At 55.2% G+C, this 16,898-nt stretch overlaps 2 protein-coding genes across 4 annotated transcripts in view; both read left to right on the top strand.

Moving 5' to 3' along the window:
• The first annotated feature begins 1 nt into the window (after nucleotide 1).
• NCDN (neurochondrin) lies at nucleotides 2–9,321 on the top strand. 3 transcript variants are annotated; one of them, XM_011955347.1, is made up of 8 exons: nucleotides 331–440; nucleotides 713–780; nucleotides 1,666–1,806; nucleotides 2,895–3,863; nucleotides 4,977–5,218; nucleotides 5,786–6,010; nucleotides 6,356–6,498; nucleotides 7,797–9,321. In XM_011955347.1, exons 2-8 carry the CDS (start codon nucleotides 748–750, stop codon nucleotides 8,231–8,233), a joined length of 2,190 nt encoding a protein of 729 aa, XP_011810737.1. In that variant the 5' UTR covers nucleotides 331–440; nucleotides 713–747; the 3' UTR covers nucleotides 8,234–9,321. The 3 variants fall into 3 exon arrangements, with proteins under 3 accessions (XP_011810738.1, XP_011810737.1, XP_011810736.1); XM_011955348.1 differs by lacking the exon at nucleotides 713–780 and having other exon boundaries at nucleotides 2–440; XM_011955346.1 differs by lacking the exons at nucleotides 331–440; nucleotides 713–780 and adding an exon at nucleotides 1,376–1,515.
• Nucleotides 8,381–16,898, top strand: part of TFAP2E (transcription factor AP-2 epsilon (activating enhancer binding protein 2 epsilon)) — a 29,976-nt gene continuing 21,458 nt past the window's right edge. Inside the window, exons 1-3 of the mRNA XM_011955654.1 lie at nucleotides 8,381–8,569; nucleotides 16,005–16,144; nucleotides 16,279–16,512. Of these exons, the coding sequence (XP_011811044.1) occupies nucleotides 8,381–8,569; nucleotides 16,005–16,144; nucleotides 16,279–16,512 (563 nt within the window). The remainder of the gene's footprint in view (nucleotides 8,570–16,004; nucleotides 16,145–16,278; nucleotides 16,513–16,898) is intronic.

The raw sequence follows: 16,898 nt of genomic DNA, 5'->3' as shown, positions 1-16,898 counted from the left end.
ACTCTCCGTGCTAACCAAGCCCTCCCGCCCCTCCCCCGGGAAGCGCAATGCCGGCCGCGAGCCCAAGGGGGAGGAGGGGCAGTGCTAGGCGGGTAAAACTACGCACAAGCGAAGGAATGGGGGCCCCCAGCCTCTTGCCGCCCGCTTTCCGGAGGCAGTCTGCACCTTGCCTCCTTCGCGCGAGCCCCAGGCCCCAGACTCGGGCAATACCCACAAGCAAGATGGCGGCAACGGCGGCACCCCCTACGGCTTAGCGCCCTGACTTGTCATTGGCCAGAGTGCGGAGTGAAGCAGCCGTGGATTGGTGGAGAGCGATGCGGGGGTGGGGGTGGAGCTGCAGCAGCCTGGAGCCAGGAGTGGGCAACGCGGCGTGAGCAGCGGCCCGAGGCTCCCGGAGCATCGCGCTGGGAGAAGACTTCGCCGCTCGGGGCCGCAGCCTGGTGAGCTCAGCCCCCTTCGGGCCCTCCCCTGCATCCCAGCCGGGGCCTCTCCGAGCCGGCGCTGATCGATGCCGACACACCCCGGGGACCCTATCGCGACTCCATCGCGCCATATCGCGACACCATCGTGCTCTGTCGAGACTCCATTTTGTCACAGCCCTTTTCAATATATATCTTTTTTTTTTTTAATTTGCCCTGTCATCTTTGGGGGCTGTCTCCCATGTCGTGATTTTGACGTGATCTCTCCGTGACATCACCGCGCCATCGTGAAGTGTGATCTCATCGCCGCCCTGTCGTGACTTCATCAATGTCGTGTTGTGACCTGGCTGCGGCGGGACAGGTGGTGACCGCCAGGAACCCTGCTCCCTTTCTCATCTCCCCATCTCAGCAGCCCCGCTTCGATTATCCGGCTTTTGGATTCTCCGTTGTCCTGGGAACTATCCGGGACCCCCTCTTGCTTCTCCAGCCCCTGCCGGCATCCACAGGCTGGTAGCGGGACGGGGAGGGCGAGAAGAGGGAGCGCAAGGGGTTAATTCTGCTGCTGCCGCTGCTGCCGCTGCTGCTGCAGCCTCTACCCGAGGGAGGGAAAGGAGAGGAGGCAAGGAGCCTGCGGGGGCGACTGAGAGCCCTGGCTGGAGGGGTGGGGTCCCCAGAGGGGCCTCCAAGCCTTCCCTGGTGAGCACCTTGTATTCTCACTTCTGAAGCGTCTCTCTGCCTCTGAAGAAGGGAGGGGAAAGGAAGCCTAGGGTGTCCTTTTCTCCCATGTCAGCCTGAGTCCGGATAATCGAACTTCAACCATGTATGTCTCCATTCCTCCCTGTCTGTCCTCACCACTCACTCCCTCTGTGTCCCTGTGGAGGGAGATAAAACCCAGCCTCTGGTGCCAGGGGGACAGCTGAGCAGTGGGGCCAGCCCCCGCCCACCCCCAGGAGACTGGTGAGGAGAGCTGTCCAGCTGAGCAGCAGCATGCATGGTCCTTCTTTCCCGCTTTCTGGAGGTGACCTTGGACCAGGGTCCCTTCTTTATCCCTAAGGGTTTGCAGATCCAGCCCCTTCAAGGGGCTTCCCCAGGGGAGGTCAGTCCTGAGGAGCCCATCCCTCCAGATCCTCTCCTCCCCTCCCTCTGTGCTAATCCCTCCCTCCCTCCCTCCATCCTGCACTCTCACCCCCACCCCACCCCCGTCCCTCCTCTGCAGAGGGATGCTCAGTCCCTCTTGTGTTCACAGTTGGGCAAGGCGGGCGTCATGGCCTCGGATTGCGAGCCAGCTCTGAACCAGGCAGAGGGCCGAAACCCCACCCTGGAGCGCTACCTGGGAGCCCTCCGTGAGGCCAAGAATGACAGCGAGCAGTTTGCAGCCCTGCTGCTAGTAAGGAACTGGCTAAAAATTGGGGGGTGGGAAGGGCTGGGTGGTTGGGCCCCCAAGGAATGGGGTCAGTGAGTCCCCAAGGATATGTAGGTAGTGCTAGCAACCCTGGAAGCACCAAAAAGGCCCAAGACCCCTACCTTTGTGCTCTTTCTTGCTCCCCCTGAGAATGGGGGCAAAGGGGAAAATGGGACTGAATAAGGCTGTGGCACTAGGGGCCTTGGAGGAGGCTGCCTGGGTCTGTTTTCTGGGGCGTCCCAGAGCAGATGGGAGCTGACTCACAGGGTAACAGCAGCAGGTAGTAACTAGTGCAGAGTACTTGAGGGCTGGGGATGGTTGTTCTGGGCCTGGAGAGAGTAGCAGGGCTGGAAGTGTCTGGGGAGGGGTCCTAGGAGATGGCCAGGATGGCGGTAGGTAGGTTAAGGAATGGGAGCTAGTTCGGGGCTTAGCCTTTTTGGAGGAACCCAAGCTGGGGACAGCAGAGCAGAAGCTGCAGTGCTAGGAAGGGGGGGTTGTGTGTGGGGGGTGAAGGGAGGAGGGAGTACAGCCGCTGCTTGTTTGCCATGGCAACAAGGAGAAGGCTCTGGAGTCAAGGGCTCACACTGCAGCAGAGGAGGTGTTTAGGTGAAATGTAAGGGGAAATGTTTTGACAGGCGGAACGGCGAGACACAGGAGCCATTTCCCCGGAGAAGGTGGCAGAAATGGATCAGGGACTTCTCTGGAGGGAGCAATTAAGGAAGGACCCTAAATCCTTGGGGGATCTTAAACACTGAGTTCTAAGCCCCTTCCATCCCAGGTTGTGGGCATTTAGACATCAGGAAGAACTTCTCAACTGGCCAGGTGTTGAAATGCTCAAATGAATGGTTGAGGAAGACTAGACCTCACTTCCATGGGACAGTCACAGATGAGAGGGATCCCAGAGGTCATATTTATCTGCCTCAAAGGAGAAAGAAGGAGCTGGATGAAATGACTCCAGATGAGTCCTGTTGCATAACCTCATCCTGTTAGTCCTCAGTGCCCCGGGGTGCAGGAGAGGGACAGTCTTTGCCACTTCTTCCTTTTATCCTGATGATAGCACATACCCCCTATAGGTGACCAAGGCAGTCAAAGCAGGTGACATAGATGTCAAAACTCGGCGGCGGATCTTCGATGCTGTCGGCTTCACCTTCCCCAATCGTCTCCTGACCACCAAGGAGGCGCCGGATGGCTGCCCTGACCATGTTCTGCGGGCTTTGGGCGTGGCCCTGCTGGCCTGCTTCTGCAGTGACCCCGAACTGGCCGCCCATCCCCAAGTCCTGAACAAGATTCCCATTCTTAGCACCTTCCTCACAGCCCGGGGGGACCCGGACGATGCTGCCCGCCGCTCCATGATTGATGACACCTACCAGTGCCTGACGGCTGTAGCAGGCACCCCCAGAGGGCCTCGGCACCTCATTGCTGGTGGCACCGTGTCTGCCCTATGCCAGGCATACCTGGGGCATGGCTATGGCTTTGACCAGGCCCTGGCACTCCTGGTGGGGCTGCTGGCTGCTGCCGAGACACAGTGCTGGAAGGAGGCGGAGCCCGATCTGCTGGCCGTGCTGCGGGGCCTCAGTGAGGATTTCCAGAAAGCTGAGGATGCCAGCAAGTTTGAGCTCTGCCAGCTGCTGCCCCTCTTTTTGCCCCCGACGACCGTGCCCCCTGAATGCTACCGGGATCTGCAGGCCGGGCTGGCACGCATCCTGGGAAGCAAGCTGAGCTCCTGGCAGCGCAACCCTGCACTGAAGCTGGCAGCCCGCCTGGCACACGCCTGCGGCTCCGACTGGATCCCGGCGGGCAGCTCCGGGAGCAAGTTCCTGGCCCTGCTGGTGAATCTGGCGTGCGTGGAAGTGCGGCTGGCACTGGAGGAGACGGGCACGGAGGTGAAAGAGGATGTGGTGACCGCCTGCTATGCCCTCATGGAGTTGGGGATCCAGGAATGCACTCGCTGTGAGCAGTCACTGCTTAAGGAGCCACAGAAGGTGCAGCTCGTGAGCGTCATGAAGGAGGCCATAGGGGCTGTTATCCACTACCTGCTGCAGGTGAGGGTGCAGTGACCCGCAGAGGGGGCCCAGTATGGGGGGAGCCAGTGCTGGAGCTGGGAGGCAAGGGGGAGGAGAATAATGGGGAGACAGCGAAGCTGCATGTCCACACAAGCTGATCCTGTAGCCAGCACTCCAGGGAGTAGCGTGCGGCCCAACCTCCCTCTCTCCCTCCCTCCACACAAGCACCATACCACACACCATATGTGCACTCACATCACAGTACACACACGCGCACACACACACAACACAGTAACCTCCCACTCAAACGCTCCCCCCGATACACACACGCTACACGCCACACACCTCTCCCCAACACATGCACACAAGATTGAAGCAGTCTGTTCTGCTCACTCCATAGCATTGTTCTATACACGCACACACCCGAACCTCTAGTGGTGCAGGGAAGAGAAGCAGGGCTGCCTGGTTCCTGGCCTCTGTAGAGGTCTGGCTAGATCAGTTCGCCTGCCTCCCCTGCATCCCCTGCATCCCCTGCATCCCCTCCTCCCTCCCTGCCTGAGAGGCCAGCTGCCCTGTCCCATAGGGATTCACTCATGACTCTGGTATCTTGAATGGCCTGCTCCAGCCACCGAGCTCACCAGCCATATATTCCATGCACCACACTAAGCTCATGTCTTTTTTCTGACTTAGCCCGAAAGAGAGCATCCCCTCATTCCCACCATTGGGAGCAGTTACACGGTAGCCAGGAACCTGCCCTCCCGCCGTAGGTCAGAGCTGCTGTAAAGGGCGTTTAACTTAGCTTTTGACCTGTGAATTTCCTTCTAGCCTTGAGACACTTCAGAGGTAGGGAGATAGGGAGATGTGACTGGAGCCTCAGTGAGTACGGGGACATGTCACTCAATTTACTCAGGCCCAGTTCACTCAGCAGACGTGCATGGAGGGCTTGGCTCACTCTGTGCCAGGCCGTCATGTGTGTCCCTACCATATGCTAAGTGCTGGGTTCATGGGACAGAATAAGGGTTGGGGCCTGCCTTTGAAAGGCTCACAGGCCAGAATTCCCTTCCAATTGTATTATTTCTAGCTGGCTGGCCTCTGGCAAGGCAGGGAGGGTCTCTGGTCCTGCTCCATCTCAAGGGGGTCCTGTGGCAACAGGTGGGGTCAGAGAAGCAGAAGGAGCCCTTTGTGTTTGCCTCGGTGCGGATCCTGGGTGCCTGGCTGGCCGAGGAGACCTCATCCTTGCGTAAGGAGGTGTGCCAGCTGCTGCCCTTCCTCGTCCGCTATGCCAAGACCCTCTACGAGGAGGCCGAGGAGGCCAATGACCTTTCCCAGCAGGTGGCCAACCTGGCCATCTCCCCCACCACCCCAGGGCCCACCTGGCCAGGAGACGCTCTCCGGTGAGTCTGTAGTTACAGTCTGTCCAGCTAGATCATTCTACAGAAAAGCGTAATACAAGGACACCCCTCCCCACAAGCTGAGTTGTGCCAGGCTTCCTCATTGGGCCATGAGATTTCCCTTAGGGTTATTTCTGTTTTGGGGGGCTTGTTCCCACAGGACTCCTCGGCTGCCAGGTGTCACTTGCCAACCCCAGATTTCTCAGTTAAAAGAGAACTTATACTTATTGAGCACCTACTACGAGCCAGGTATTTTGCTATACCCTTTACCAAAATGATCTCATTTGGTCCACATGGTAAATCTAACAGAAGTCTCGTTCACATATGAAAGATTAGGAAACTGAGGCTCATAGAGATTAAAGCCACTTGCCCACAGTCACACTTTGTGGCAGAGGCCAAGTTCGGTCCTGGGTTGTGCGACTCTGAAGCTTGTGCATTTTCTGTGGTACCTGCGAGGATGTGTCTTTCTCCCCTACTTCCATTTCTCTTAGGCAAGATTTCCCTAAAAAGGGAATCTATGTGCTTTACCTCTCCCAACCCCACACACATCTGTCCCTTCCACATCCCCAGGCTCCTCCTGCCTGGCTGGTGCCACCTGACCGTCGAAGATGGGCCCCGGGAGATCCTGATCAAGGAAGGTGCCCCCTCGCTTCTGTGCAAGTATTTCCTGCAGCAGTGGGAGCTCACATCCCCTGGCCACGACACCTCGGTGCTGCCCGACAGCGTGGAGATTGGCCTCCAGACCTGCTGCCACATCTTCCTCAACCTCGTGGTCACCGCACCGGGGCTGATCAAGTGAGGGGCTCGGGAGAGGTGGGGGAGGAGGCCGGAGGAGGCAAAGGGCGCTGCCCAGTTGCCTCAATTCTCAGTCTCCTACTTTGCCCCCCATGCCCGTGGATTTGTTAGTGCTAGAATGGGGGTCTCAGAGTAGGCATAGCCAGCCCCACACAAGGATTTGGCATATCTGGAACCCCCAGGTACTATCTCAGCATGTCTGCCTGCTCCAATCTCTGCCCCCCAGATGCTATGTTTGGGGCCCAAAGTTAATTCTTCACCCTGCTGCCTAATGTCTTGCCAAGGGCTTGATTTGGCTGTACTAGACCCCCACCTACCTCCATCCTTCCCCGCTTTCTTTTCCAGGCGTGATGCCTGCTTCACATCTCTTATGAACACCCTGATGACATCGCTACCGGCACTAGTGCAGCAACAGGGAAGGCTGCTTCTGGCTGCTAACGTGGCCACCCTGGGGCTTCTCATGGCCCGGCTCCTTAGCACCTCTCCAGGTAAGAACTGGGGATCCAGTCCTAATGGAATACCTAGGTGGACCTCCTGTGTTTGGGGCAAAAGTCATCATTTTCAGAAGATGGTTTTGCAGAATTCTCTAAGCAAGAGGAAATCTTTGCAGTGTATCTCCATCCCCCACCCCCACCGTTCTTCCCAAAATGCTAACATTCTCTTTCTTCTGAAGACTTTTAAGGCAAGGTCTGGTGGGTGTTAAGTACAGACCTGCTCACAGGCACAGGCATAGGCACCTGGAATCCCTGGCAGCCAGAGGAATCTGAATCCAGTGTTTTTAAGGTGGAGCCGCCCCCACCCAGGCCTTGAGTCAGAAACCTGACTTCCTTCCATTGATGTTTTTCTCTGCTCTGCTCGGCACCTCACCCCCGTCAGTGACAGGCGTCAGCACTTGGTGTCCCTCTGTGCACACCTTCTCCCTAGCTCTGCCTCACTCTGGCTGTTTGCAGGGGGAGGGACGTCCCCTCCAGCCCCTGACAGCCCTCTGTGTCTCCCACTTTGGCCGTGGGTGTCTGCTTGGGTCCCTCTGTCCCTGCCTGTTCCCTGTGCCCCATCTGTCAGGTTGGAGGAGCTGAGCAGATGCCTGGGAACAGGGTGTAACGTGCCCATACCCTCGACTGCCTCTGTGTTCCTTTGGTGGGGATCCCAGCAGGGTACCCCGCCATGGGAAGGGGCGCACATCCCTGTACACCAGGAGCCCACTCTGCCCTCTCAGTCCCAGCCTGCATCTCCACAGCCCCTAATTTCATGGTCCCAGTTCTGGCTCACCCTCAAATACCACCAGGTTAGGCTGACAGCTTCCTGAAGAGCACCTGCAGTGTGAGGGTCACCCCCTGAACAGCCCGTAAGCAAAGCAGGGTCACTTGCTCATGTTCCTCTATGGCGCCCTCTTCTGGCCCAAGGATCAAACTGGTGCAACCCCTTTAACCTGAGTCTGAGCTCTGTGTCCAGATCCCTGAGGGGCTCTCCCTCCCATCTGACCCTGTGGCTCACCCCCACCTCCTGCGCCAGTAGAGGTCTTGGTGGTTGAGTGTACCAAGATGATCACATTTAATTCTCACAACAAATTTCTAAGATGAGCACTATTGGCCCATGTTACAGGAGACCCAGAAAGGTTAATTACCCAAGGTCACACAGTGAGCATCTGAGGCAGGTTTTGAACGCAGGCAGTCTGATTCCAGGCTGTGCCCTGGCTCCTGTATGTGTCTGCACAGAGGGCTAGGGAAGGGCCTGGCACAGCAGCTGGCCTGTCTGATTCATGCCCCGCTCCCTCTGTACCTTGCAGCTCTTCAGGGAACACCAGCATCCCGAGGGTTCTTCGCAGCTGCCATCCTCTTCCTATCGCAGTCCCACGTGGCGCGGGCCACCCCGGGCTCAGACCAGGCAGTGCTAGCCCTGTCCCCTGAGTATGAGGGCATCTGGGCTGACCTGCAGGAGCTCTGGTTCCTGGGCATGCAGGCCTTCACCGGCTGTGTGCCGCTGCTGCCCTGGCTGGCCCCTGCTGCCCTGCGCTCCCGCTGGCCCCAGGAGCTGCTCCAGCTGCTAGGCAGTGTCAGCCCCAACTCCGTCAAGCCCGAGATGGTGGCCGCCTATCAGGGTGTCCTGGTGGAGTTGGCGCGGGCCAACCGGCTGTGCCGGGAGGCCATGAGGCTGCAGGCGGGTGAGGAGACGGCCAGCCACTACCGCATGGCCGCCTTGGAGCAGTGCCTATCAGAGCCCTGAGGGGTGTCCACCGGGGACAGACCCGGGGTTGGGCAGCGAGGGAAGGAGGGAGGAAGCATCTTCCCTGAAGCCCCCAAACTGGCCCCCCCCTCCCCAGACTTCCCCCCTAAAACACCCCAGCTTTCTGGCTTTTCTGAGGGCAAGGGCATGGTGCCCACCCTCAAGTGTAAGGAACTGCGTTCCGCCCCTCAGGCCCCCATGGGGGCAGGGATCGGCTTGGAAATCAACGTGGTTGTCCCCGCCAGGCCGGGGAAGGTTGGAGCAGCCCCCAGGGAGGGGGGCACTAGGTGTCATTGTGCCCGATGTCTGGCTCCCCTGCAGGAGGGAGGCTCCAAGGTAGGACAGGGCTGGCAGGAGAAGACTGCCTCAGCCCATGTGCCCTGCCGGCCAGGGCGTGGGCTCCCCTCGGCTGTGGTGCCTCCTCTGGCCCCCCAGGTCCACGTCCTTTAAATTGGCCCTTTGGCTCTTGCCCTTGGCTCCTTTGGGCAGACAGCAGGCTTAGGCCATTGACATCACAGTTCTTCCTATCAACTTCAGTGACCCAGGGTCTGAACTGCCCCCATTCTAGGGCAACCTGGGGCAGACAGGCCTGGTGGGGGATGGGGAAACCTCTTTCCACCAGAGCTTGCTTGAAGGGACCCAGGAGTCCTTGGGCCCAGATCTTTAAACCTTTGTGTCGTGTTGCAGCAGAGTGACGATGGGGGTTGGGGGGTTATTTATTTTGCCTGTCCTTATCCCTGCTTTGACACCTGAGCATCTGATTCCTGTCCCCCTCGTGCCATCTCGCCTGGCTGGAGCCAGGAACAGGAGGGACACTTCCCAGAATCCGCATGTTTCCCCAGTGATTGCACCCCACTGCCACCGTGGTGCCTGGCTTTAACTCCCACCCCTGCTATGACTCCTCTCTGCAGAGACGCGACTGGCGGCTCCAGCAGGGACTACCTTTCTTATGAACCCAGGGGGACCCCCCTACACACACTTGATCCCTTCCTTCCCTCCCCCCTTCCCTCCCCCAGTGCGTTCTGTGATCATCAAGTTCAAAGCTGTGCACATGTGGACACTCAATAAATGTTCATTGGTGATGAGAAGCCTCCTGCGTGGTCTGCCCTGCACCTGCCCTCTCCCTTCCAGGCTCCATCAGTTCACAGCTACCAGGTGCTGAACACATGCCCTGCTAAACACATCACGAGTCTTACCTCATTCAGCCCTTCTAAGAATCCTCTGAAGGGTTCTGATTTTACAGACAGAGCAACTTGGGCATGGGTAAGTGATTGGCCCAAGGTGTTGCCGCTAGTCGGTGCCAGAGCCAGGACTCCACACAGGCCGTCCAACTCCCCAGCCCACATCTTTCACTTGTACAGCAGTTTGCCAAACTCATGTTGACGTGGCCAGGCCTCGTGGGGGCTCTGGTGCTCTCAAGTACAGATGAAGCTCTGTACCACCCTCTATGTCACTGGCTTACTGCCAAGTGGCCCTGCCATATCCTCCCATTTTTAAAGGAGTCAGAAATCCTAATTTTTTTTTTTTAATTGAGATGGCGTCTCACTCTGTCTCCCAGGCTGAAGTGCAGTGGTACGATCTTGGCTCACTGCAACCTCTGCCGCCTGGGTTCAAGCAATTCTCCTGCCTCAGCTTCCCGAGTAGCTGGGATTACAGACAGCTGCCACTGTGCCCAGCTAATTTTTGTATTTTTAGTAGAGATGGGGTTTCACCATCTTGGCCAGGCTGGTTTTGAACTCCTGACCTTATGATCCACCTGCCTCAGCCTCCCAAAGTGCTGGGATTACGGGTGAGAGCCACTGCGCCCGGCCCAGAAATCCTAATTTTTATGTGAAACCCAACTTTTGAAAGTCAGTAACTGTCTTTAATTAAATAACTACTGACCCAGCAAAACATGCGGGCCAAATGCAGCTTTTGGGTTACCAGCTGTTGATCCTCTATGCCAAATGAGAAGCCAGAGGGCCTGTGAGCTTCAGCCGGAGCTGAGCCAGGTACCCACTATGGGTACTTCACCAGTCCTGAGCTAAAGCTGTGGGGTTGGAGCCAGACAGACCCCAGACCCACACCCTCTGCAGACTCTTCCACCTAGGCCCTCAAACCTATAAGCACGTGCTGAGCATAGCCTATGAGTCCACCTGTGGTTGGCTATGCATAGACAGGAATATTTATTCACTGGATGTACTGAAAGCCATCTTCTTAGCATGGATTCTCTGGGGTAAATATGAAAAATACATAGAGGCTGGGTGTGGTGGCTAACACCTGTAATCCCAATACTTTGGGAGTCTGAGGTAGGAGGATCACTTGAGCCCAGGAATTCAAGATCAGCCTGGGCAACATAGTGAGACCCCATCTCTACAAAAGAAAAACAATTAGCCAGGCATGGTGCCTTGTGCCTATAGTCCCTGCCACTCCCGAGACTGAGGCAAGAGGATCTCGAGCTCAGGGGTTTGAGGTTATAGTGAGCTATGATCACACCACTGCATTCCAGCCTGGAAGATAGGGTGAGATCCTGTCTCAAAAAAAAAAAAAAAAAAGTGCAAGCAGTGGCTTCTATGTAGGTACAAACACAGTGTGACTGGAGCATGAGAGCCCCTCAGACTGGCCAAACAATACAGGAAAGCTTACAGCAACTATGTGCTCTGAGACTTCAGGGTGGGGAGGGGCTTGCCGGGCAGACACGAAAAGGAACAGCAGGTACGAAGGCATGCAAACTTGAGAACTGCGAGTAGTTTCTCAGTCCGCGGTGTATAGAGTGTGAAATGTGGAGCGGTGGAAGATGAGGCTGAACCAGCAGGCATGGACCAGATCCTACTATGCTATGCTCAGAAGCTTAGACATGGAATCATGCTGAGAGATCAAACTGCAGTTTTGTTTTGTTTTTAGAAACAGGGTCTCACTCTGTTGCCCAGCCTGATCTCGAAACTCACGGCCTCAAGCAATCCTTCTGCCTCAGCCTCCCAACGTGCTGGGATTGTAGGCATGAGCCACCATCCCCGGCCAGACTGCAGATTTGTTAGCAGATTGACTGTGATCCCGTTTGCATTTTGGGAAGATGATGCACTGCAAGAGGAATGGCTGAGCCAGGGAGCTCAGAGAGGAGGTGCTAAGTCTGAACTAAGCCAGTGGCAATGAGGTTGGAGAAGATGTAGGTAGTAGTTGACAGGCCTTGGTGATTAATTGGAAGTGAAGAGGGGTAAAGAAAAGGGCGGGTAGAACCAAGGATGACTCCCAGCTTCCTGATCTGGGAGACTGAGTGGATAATGGGGCATTCACTGTCACTGGGAACACTGGGACAGAAATAGATTTGTGCATACCACACACAACTCAGCTTGGTAAATGGCAGATTTGTGCTGCTCATGGAATATCCAATGGGTAGTTGCTTTCTATGGTCTGGAGCTCAGAGAGAGTCTGGACGAGTGACAGATTTGGGAGCTGTCAGTATAGAGGGTCCCTAAAGTCATGGGAGGGACTGAGATCATCTGGGGAAGTGAAAAGAGAAGAGAAAGGTCCCAAAGAAAGTGACAGCCACCCATGGTCCCTACTGTCAGGGTGCTATCCCTCCCACAGTGGAGCAGTCAAACCCTGAAAAGCTTCCTAACGCAAGGCAGACAGAGTTCTGTGCTTAAATGAGGTATGGTCAGAGTTCTGGCTTGCTCTTGGTATTTCAGCGGAGTGGGGAAAAGGGAGATCTGAGCTGCAGTTGTGAGATCTAACCACGAGGTGGCGCCTTGGCATCTCCTCGTGCCAGATTTCCCCAACCTGCAAACACTCAGCCTGGCCTGGAGCAGGAGGTGATCAAAGGCTGGGAGGATGAGGGTGGCTGCGTCAACAATAAAGTAGGCAGATCGGAGTTTTTTCTTAACATAAAATCCAAATGCAAGCTCGCGTTTTGAAAAGAGAGGGAGCCTTGGAGAAGAGCAGTATGCCAAGTGTGAAAAATGGGAGTCCACGTATGTTTGAGCATGCAACCCTATGTCAATATATGTCCCATGTTCCTATGTGTGCTTGTCAATATGTGTCCTCTGCCCCATGTGTACTTGTGTTTCCCATGAATGTCTCTGTGCAAGTTGTGTGCCCCATGTTCCCAAGGCTGTCTGCATGTGTACCCCACTGCACCCCAGGCCTCCACATGTGTGCATGTGTCCCAGGGAGCAGACAACCAGAAATCTCCACCTCCATGCCTCAGAGAGTGAGGAGTCCCTTGGCGCTGAAAGAAGTAGTTCCCAGAGTCTGAAATCATGGGACTGTGACGTTTTAGGGAGCCTCAAAGCAGCAGCAAACCATGGAGAACATCCCTCTCCCCAGTAGCCATAATCAAAATCACTCATTTATCAGATGAGCTCTTCAGATTATACCCGGGCCCTATGTGTAGATACCCAGGATTATGTTCACGTAGAGCCTTCCTAAAGGATCCCTTAATAGGCCAATGAATTCATAACATCATCCATTGATTTGTTTATCATTTACAGTATTTAATAAGCATTCATTGATTAGCTGCCATGCACCAAGCACAGCGCTGGATACATTTTCTGTTTCTCCTTTAATCCTGTGAAGCAGTTCCTGAAAGAGGAAAAGAAAGTTAGTCACAGCTGCAGAGTGTGGAATGCTCATTAGAATGTTTGAACTCTTTTTTTTCCCTGAAGATGGGTCATGGGGAGCCCTAGGAAAGTTTTCAGTAGGGAGGTAACATGGTCTAGTCACTCTTGTTGCTGAATGGAGTTGGAAATGGATCAGAAGAGATACAAATAAAGTGAGGAGATCAGTTAGAGAGTTATTGCAATGGCCTAGATAGTGGTTCTCAAACTTCAGTGTGCCTCTGAGTCACCTTAAGGACTTATTAATAATACAGGTTGCTGGGCTCCACCCCCAGAGTTACTGACTCAGAAGGTCATGAGTGGGATCCAAGAACTGGGACTTCTAGCCAGCTCCCAGATATTGTTGGTGATGCTGGTCCAGGAACCACACTTTGGCTGTGTTGCCCAGGCTGGTCTCAAACTCCTGGGCTCAAGGGATCACACTTTGAGAGCCACTGGTCTATGAGTAAGAGTAAGGTAGTTTAAGGTGCTGAGACAGGGGTGCATTGTGCCCTCTGGGATACCTGCCTCAATTCTCCACTACATACCTTCCATGAGTAGATGTCTAAGGGTTAGAAATGGCAACACTCCATAAGGATTAGCTTGTGGGGGTTAAGGAAAGGTCCTAGGCTCTTCTGGGATGACTAGCAAGTTTTGAACTTGAAGAAGGGTGGTGTCATTTATGAAACTACAGAGCAAAGGAAGAGAAGCAGGTTGGAGTTGGTGGTGGGGATGGTGGAGGAGATGTTGAGTTCAGTGTTGAACTTGGAAAATTTCAGATGGCTGCAATCTGCAATGAGATGTCTGGAGAAAATATGCAGCTGGCAGCTGTGTCTATGGGTCTGGATCCCTCACTAGTGATCCAGGCCAGAGATAACACAGTTGGGAGATAACAGCAGACAGGTAGTTATTGAAGACTTGGGCTGGGCATGGTGGCTCATGCCTGTAATCCCAGCACTTAGGGAGGCTGAGGCGGGCAATCACTTGAGGTCAGGAGTTCGAGACCAGCCTGGCCAACACGGTGAAACCCTGTCTCTACTAAAAATACAAAAATTAGCCGGGCGTGGTGGTGGGCCCCTGTAATCCCAGTTACTCAGGAAACTGAGGCATGAGAATTGCTTGAACCCGGGAGGTGAAGGTTGCAGTGAGCCAAGAGTGCACCACTGCACTCCAGCCCAGGCAACAGAGTAAGACTCTGTATTAAAAAAAAAAAAAAAAAAAGGACTTGAGAGGGGATGAGCTCACTCATGAAGAGTATAGACAGGAAGAAAAAGCAGAAGCTTCTCCGCTCTGAGAAAGAGTTACTGACATTAAGCATGTAGGTGAAAGAGAAACAGAAAAGAAGACAGAAATGGTCAGAGGAGGAGAATGAGGCAAGAAGGGGCTATCAAAGCTGTAGGAAGTAGATTGGGGAAACCCAAGGAAGCCACAGACAGGCAGCACATCCCATCACTCTGGCCTTCCCAAGCTGCTGGAGAGAGCAGGGGCATCCCTACAGCTGGGCACAGGCATCATCTCCTTTGCTGCTCCTAGACTTCTCCCAAAGGAATCAGTCCACCAACTTCTATTCACGCACTGACACCTGTCCTGGAGCTTGACTTCTGATGCCATGTGGTTGGGGCTGAGAGAAGGAGGAAGAGGGTGTTGCCACAGACTCCCTCATATATAGATACACACACAAACACACTCCTGATCTCTGACCCATCTTGGGCAGAAAAGTTGCAGAGCTTCCCAATTCTGCTTCATCCACCACCCTTGCTGGCGGTTCCAGACTTCGGAAAGTTCTTAATGATGAATCCTTGGCTTCTAGCCTCCTTCTTTCCCCACCGCTCCCCAGGCTGAGATCATCCAGCCCTGAGCTCTGCACCCGCCATGAGCCTTCTGGGATACCCACTTAGAACCATACATTCCATGAGTTAATGGTGTCACTATCACCGCTTCTTCTATATCAATAATTTTACCTTAATCTTCTCATTTACTACTTCACAAAAAGGGACCTTAAAAAACTAGTCTTCTCTGCCTTCCCCTGCTTTTTTATTGGTGTTGTCAAAGTTGCAGAAACTGAGATCACAGAGGAAACGGGACGTAGCTAGGATCACACAGTCAGCCAGAGTCGGGACTAAATCCAAGCCCCGGAGTCTGAGGCAGTAGAGAATAGTGATTCTGAGCAGAGAGGGGCCAAGGGCAGATTACCCTAGCTCTGCCACTTAGCTGCTTGACCTTGGGCAAGCCATTTAACCTCTCCATGCCTCACCCCTCCCCTGAAAATGGGGATGATATGGGTATCTCTTTCCTAGAGCTGCTGTGAATGTTAAATAACCCGATATTCGTGACGCACTTTGCACAGAGGCTGGCACATTCTGTAATAAGTCTGCTGTGATTATTTCTACTTTGCCCTGGTCTGCACATCTTCTTGCTTTTAGAAACATCTTCCTTCTGCTTCTTAATTCCTGTTCTCCTTAGCATTCCTCTCATTTGTCCATCTTTAATCCCTGTCTCTGCTTCTCAGGAGGGGAGGGTTGGGTTTGGGGAGAAAGAAAGAGTGAGTGACTATAAAGACTGGAACTTGCTTGACAGCCAGGGAGTGCCTGCCATGGTAACACACAAACATGTAGCCTGTGCATGTTAGCCTAACAATCGCATGGCATCCATGCTAGTCAGTTACACACAGTCACTCATCAGTCTCTGGGTATCTCATGCCCACACTCAATCAGCCCAGGTCCCCTGGGGCTTCAGAAATATCTTGGCCCCTGGTCAGGTGGAGCTCATACCCAAATCCATCCCAGGTGAGTCTTTCTCTGTCTGGCCAGCTTGTGTCTCCAACTCCCTCAGAGCCTGGTTTGGCGTTGGAAGTTTTCAGCCTAGGAAGCCTGAGTGAAGTGGGCGCCTTCGAGGGATTTTGATCCAGAACCATTCAGGAGAGATTGTGGTAGACCCCCTACACACACACACACTGGCACACCTGTGCACATGAGCAGATAGGCTTGAGTCTGCAGCTCACAAACTTATTCCACGTTCCCGATTGCCTACCTCATCCAAAGTCTCTTGAGGTACTTAGAGAAAGGATTGATACCGATTTTACCGAGGAAGCTGAGGTCAGCGAAGAATAGTGCTTTGCTTAAAGGCAAGGATGCGATAGAGCTGAACAAATGTAGGGCCCTTGCGTCCCAGCCTCAAATCTTTCTGTTTCACTGCAGCTGCGAGCTGCGAGCCCAGAAGGCGGCTCAGATCAACGTGGGCTGAACTCACGCCCCCCACTCACCCTACCCGATCCCGCCAAAGCCATTGCCTCCCCTTTGGCGGCCGCTGGGGAAAAGGGAGAGAACTGCCATAGCTTGTCTCTTTAATGCGCGCCCCCGGAGGCCCGGCGCGCCCCCGCCACTATAACTGGAGTGCATGGAGCAGGCTACGCTCAGAGGAGGAAGGGCGGGCGCTGGGCACCCGTTGACCGACTTTTCCAAGTGCGATCAGTGCCCGTCCGTCCTGCCTCCATGGACCCGCACGGGAACGGCCACCGCTGAGAACCCCACGCACATTAGGATCCCGGCTGGGTCGCACCCGGCTACCGCACCGTGACCCCCGCCGGCTGTGCCGGCTCCCCGCGCCTCTGCCCGTAGCGCTCGCCGTCGGGCTAGGGCTCCGCTGCCGCCACGCCTCGCGCCCCGCACTCACCACCCCATGCTGGTGCACACCTACTCTGCCATGGTGAGTAGTCTCGGGCCCGTAACATACACGGCCGGGGGATCGGGGCCGCCTGAGTGCTGGACTTTCCGACCCTCCTGCCCCGCGCCAACGAAATCTCAGAGGCAGGAGGCCGTAGGGACTCCGCCAGCTGAGAATGCTATGCGCAAGTGACCGCTGTCCCCAGCCTGAGGCTCCTGAGCTCGCGGGTGGCTGGGAAATAAACCTCCGGCCCTAGGAAGCGGGAGGGACGGCGGCTGGACCCTCCCGAGCTGAGGAGGAGCCTTCTGGGCTGGGGTCCTTTCAGGTGCCAGTAGATCACCTAACGCACACCTCTCCTTCCTCAGGAGCGCCCCGACGCGCTGGGCGCAGCGGCCGGCGGGGTCCGCCTGTCGTCTCTGCCCCAGGCG

The sequence above is a fragment of the Colobus angolensis genome, unplaced genomic scaffold (genome assembly GCF_000951035.1).
Source record: "Colobus angolensis palliatus isolate OR3802 unplaced genomic scaffold, Cang.pa_1.0 Scaffold4, whole genome shotgun sequence".
Classification (NCBI taxonomy): domain Eukaryota; kingdom Metazoa; phylum Chordata; class Mammalia; order Primates; family Cercopithecidae; genus Colobus; species Colobus angolensis.
This window is presented reverse-complemented; position numbering and strand designations above follow the sequence as displayed.

Bases quoted from the DNA above. Each gene is read 5' to 3' on its own strand.
- NCDN (XM_011955346.1), top strand. From the start codon at position 1,411: ATGGTCCTTCTTTCCCGCTTTCTGGAGGTGACCTTGGACCAGGGTCCC. The intron at 3,864-4,976 runs GTGAGGGTGCAG...CTGTGGCAACAG, and splicing joins TTATCCACTACCTGCTGCAG to GTGGGGTCAGAGAAGCAGAA. The intron at 6,499-7,796 runs GTAAGAACTGGG...TGTACCTTGCAG, and splicing joins GCTCCTTAGCACCTCTCCAG to CTCTTCAGGGAACACCAGCA.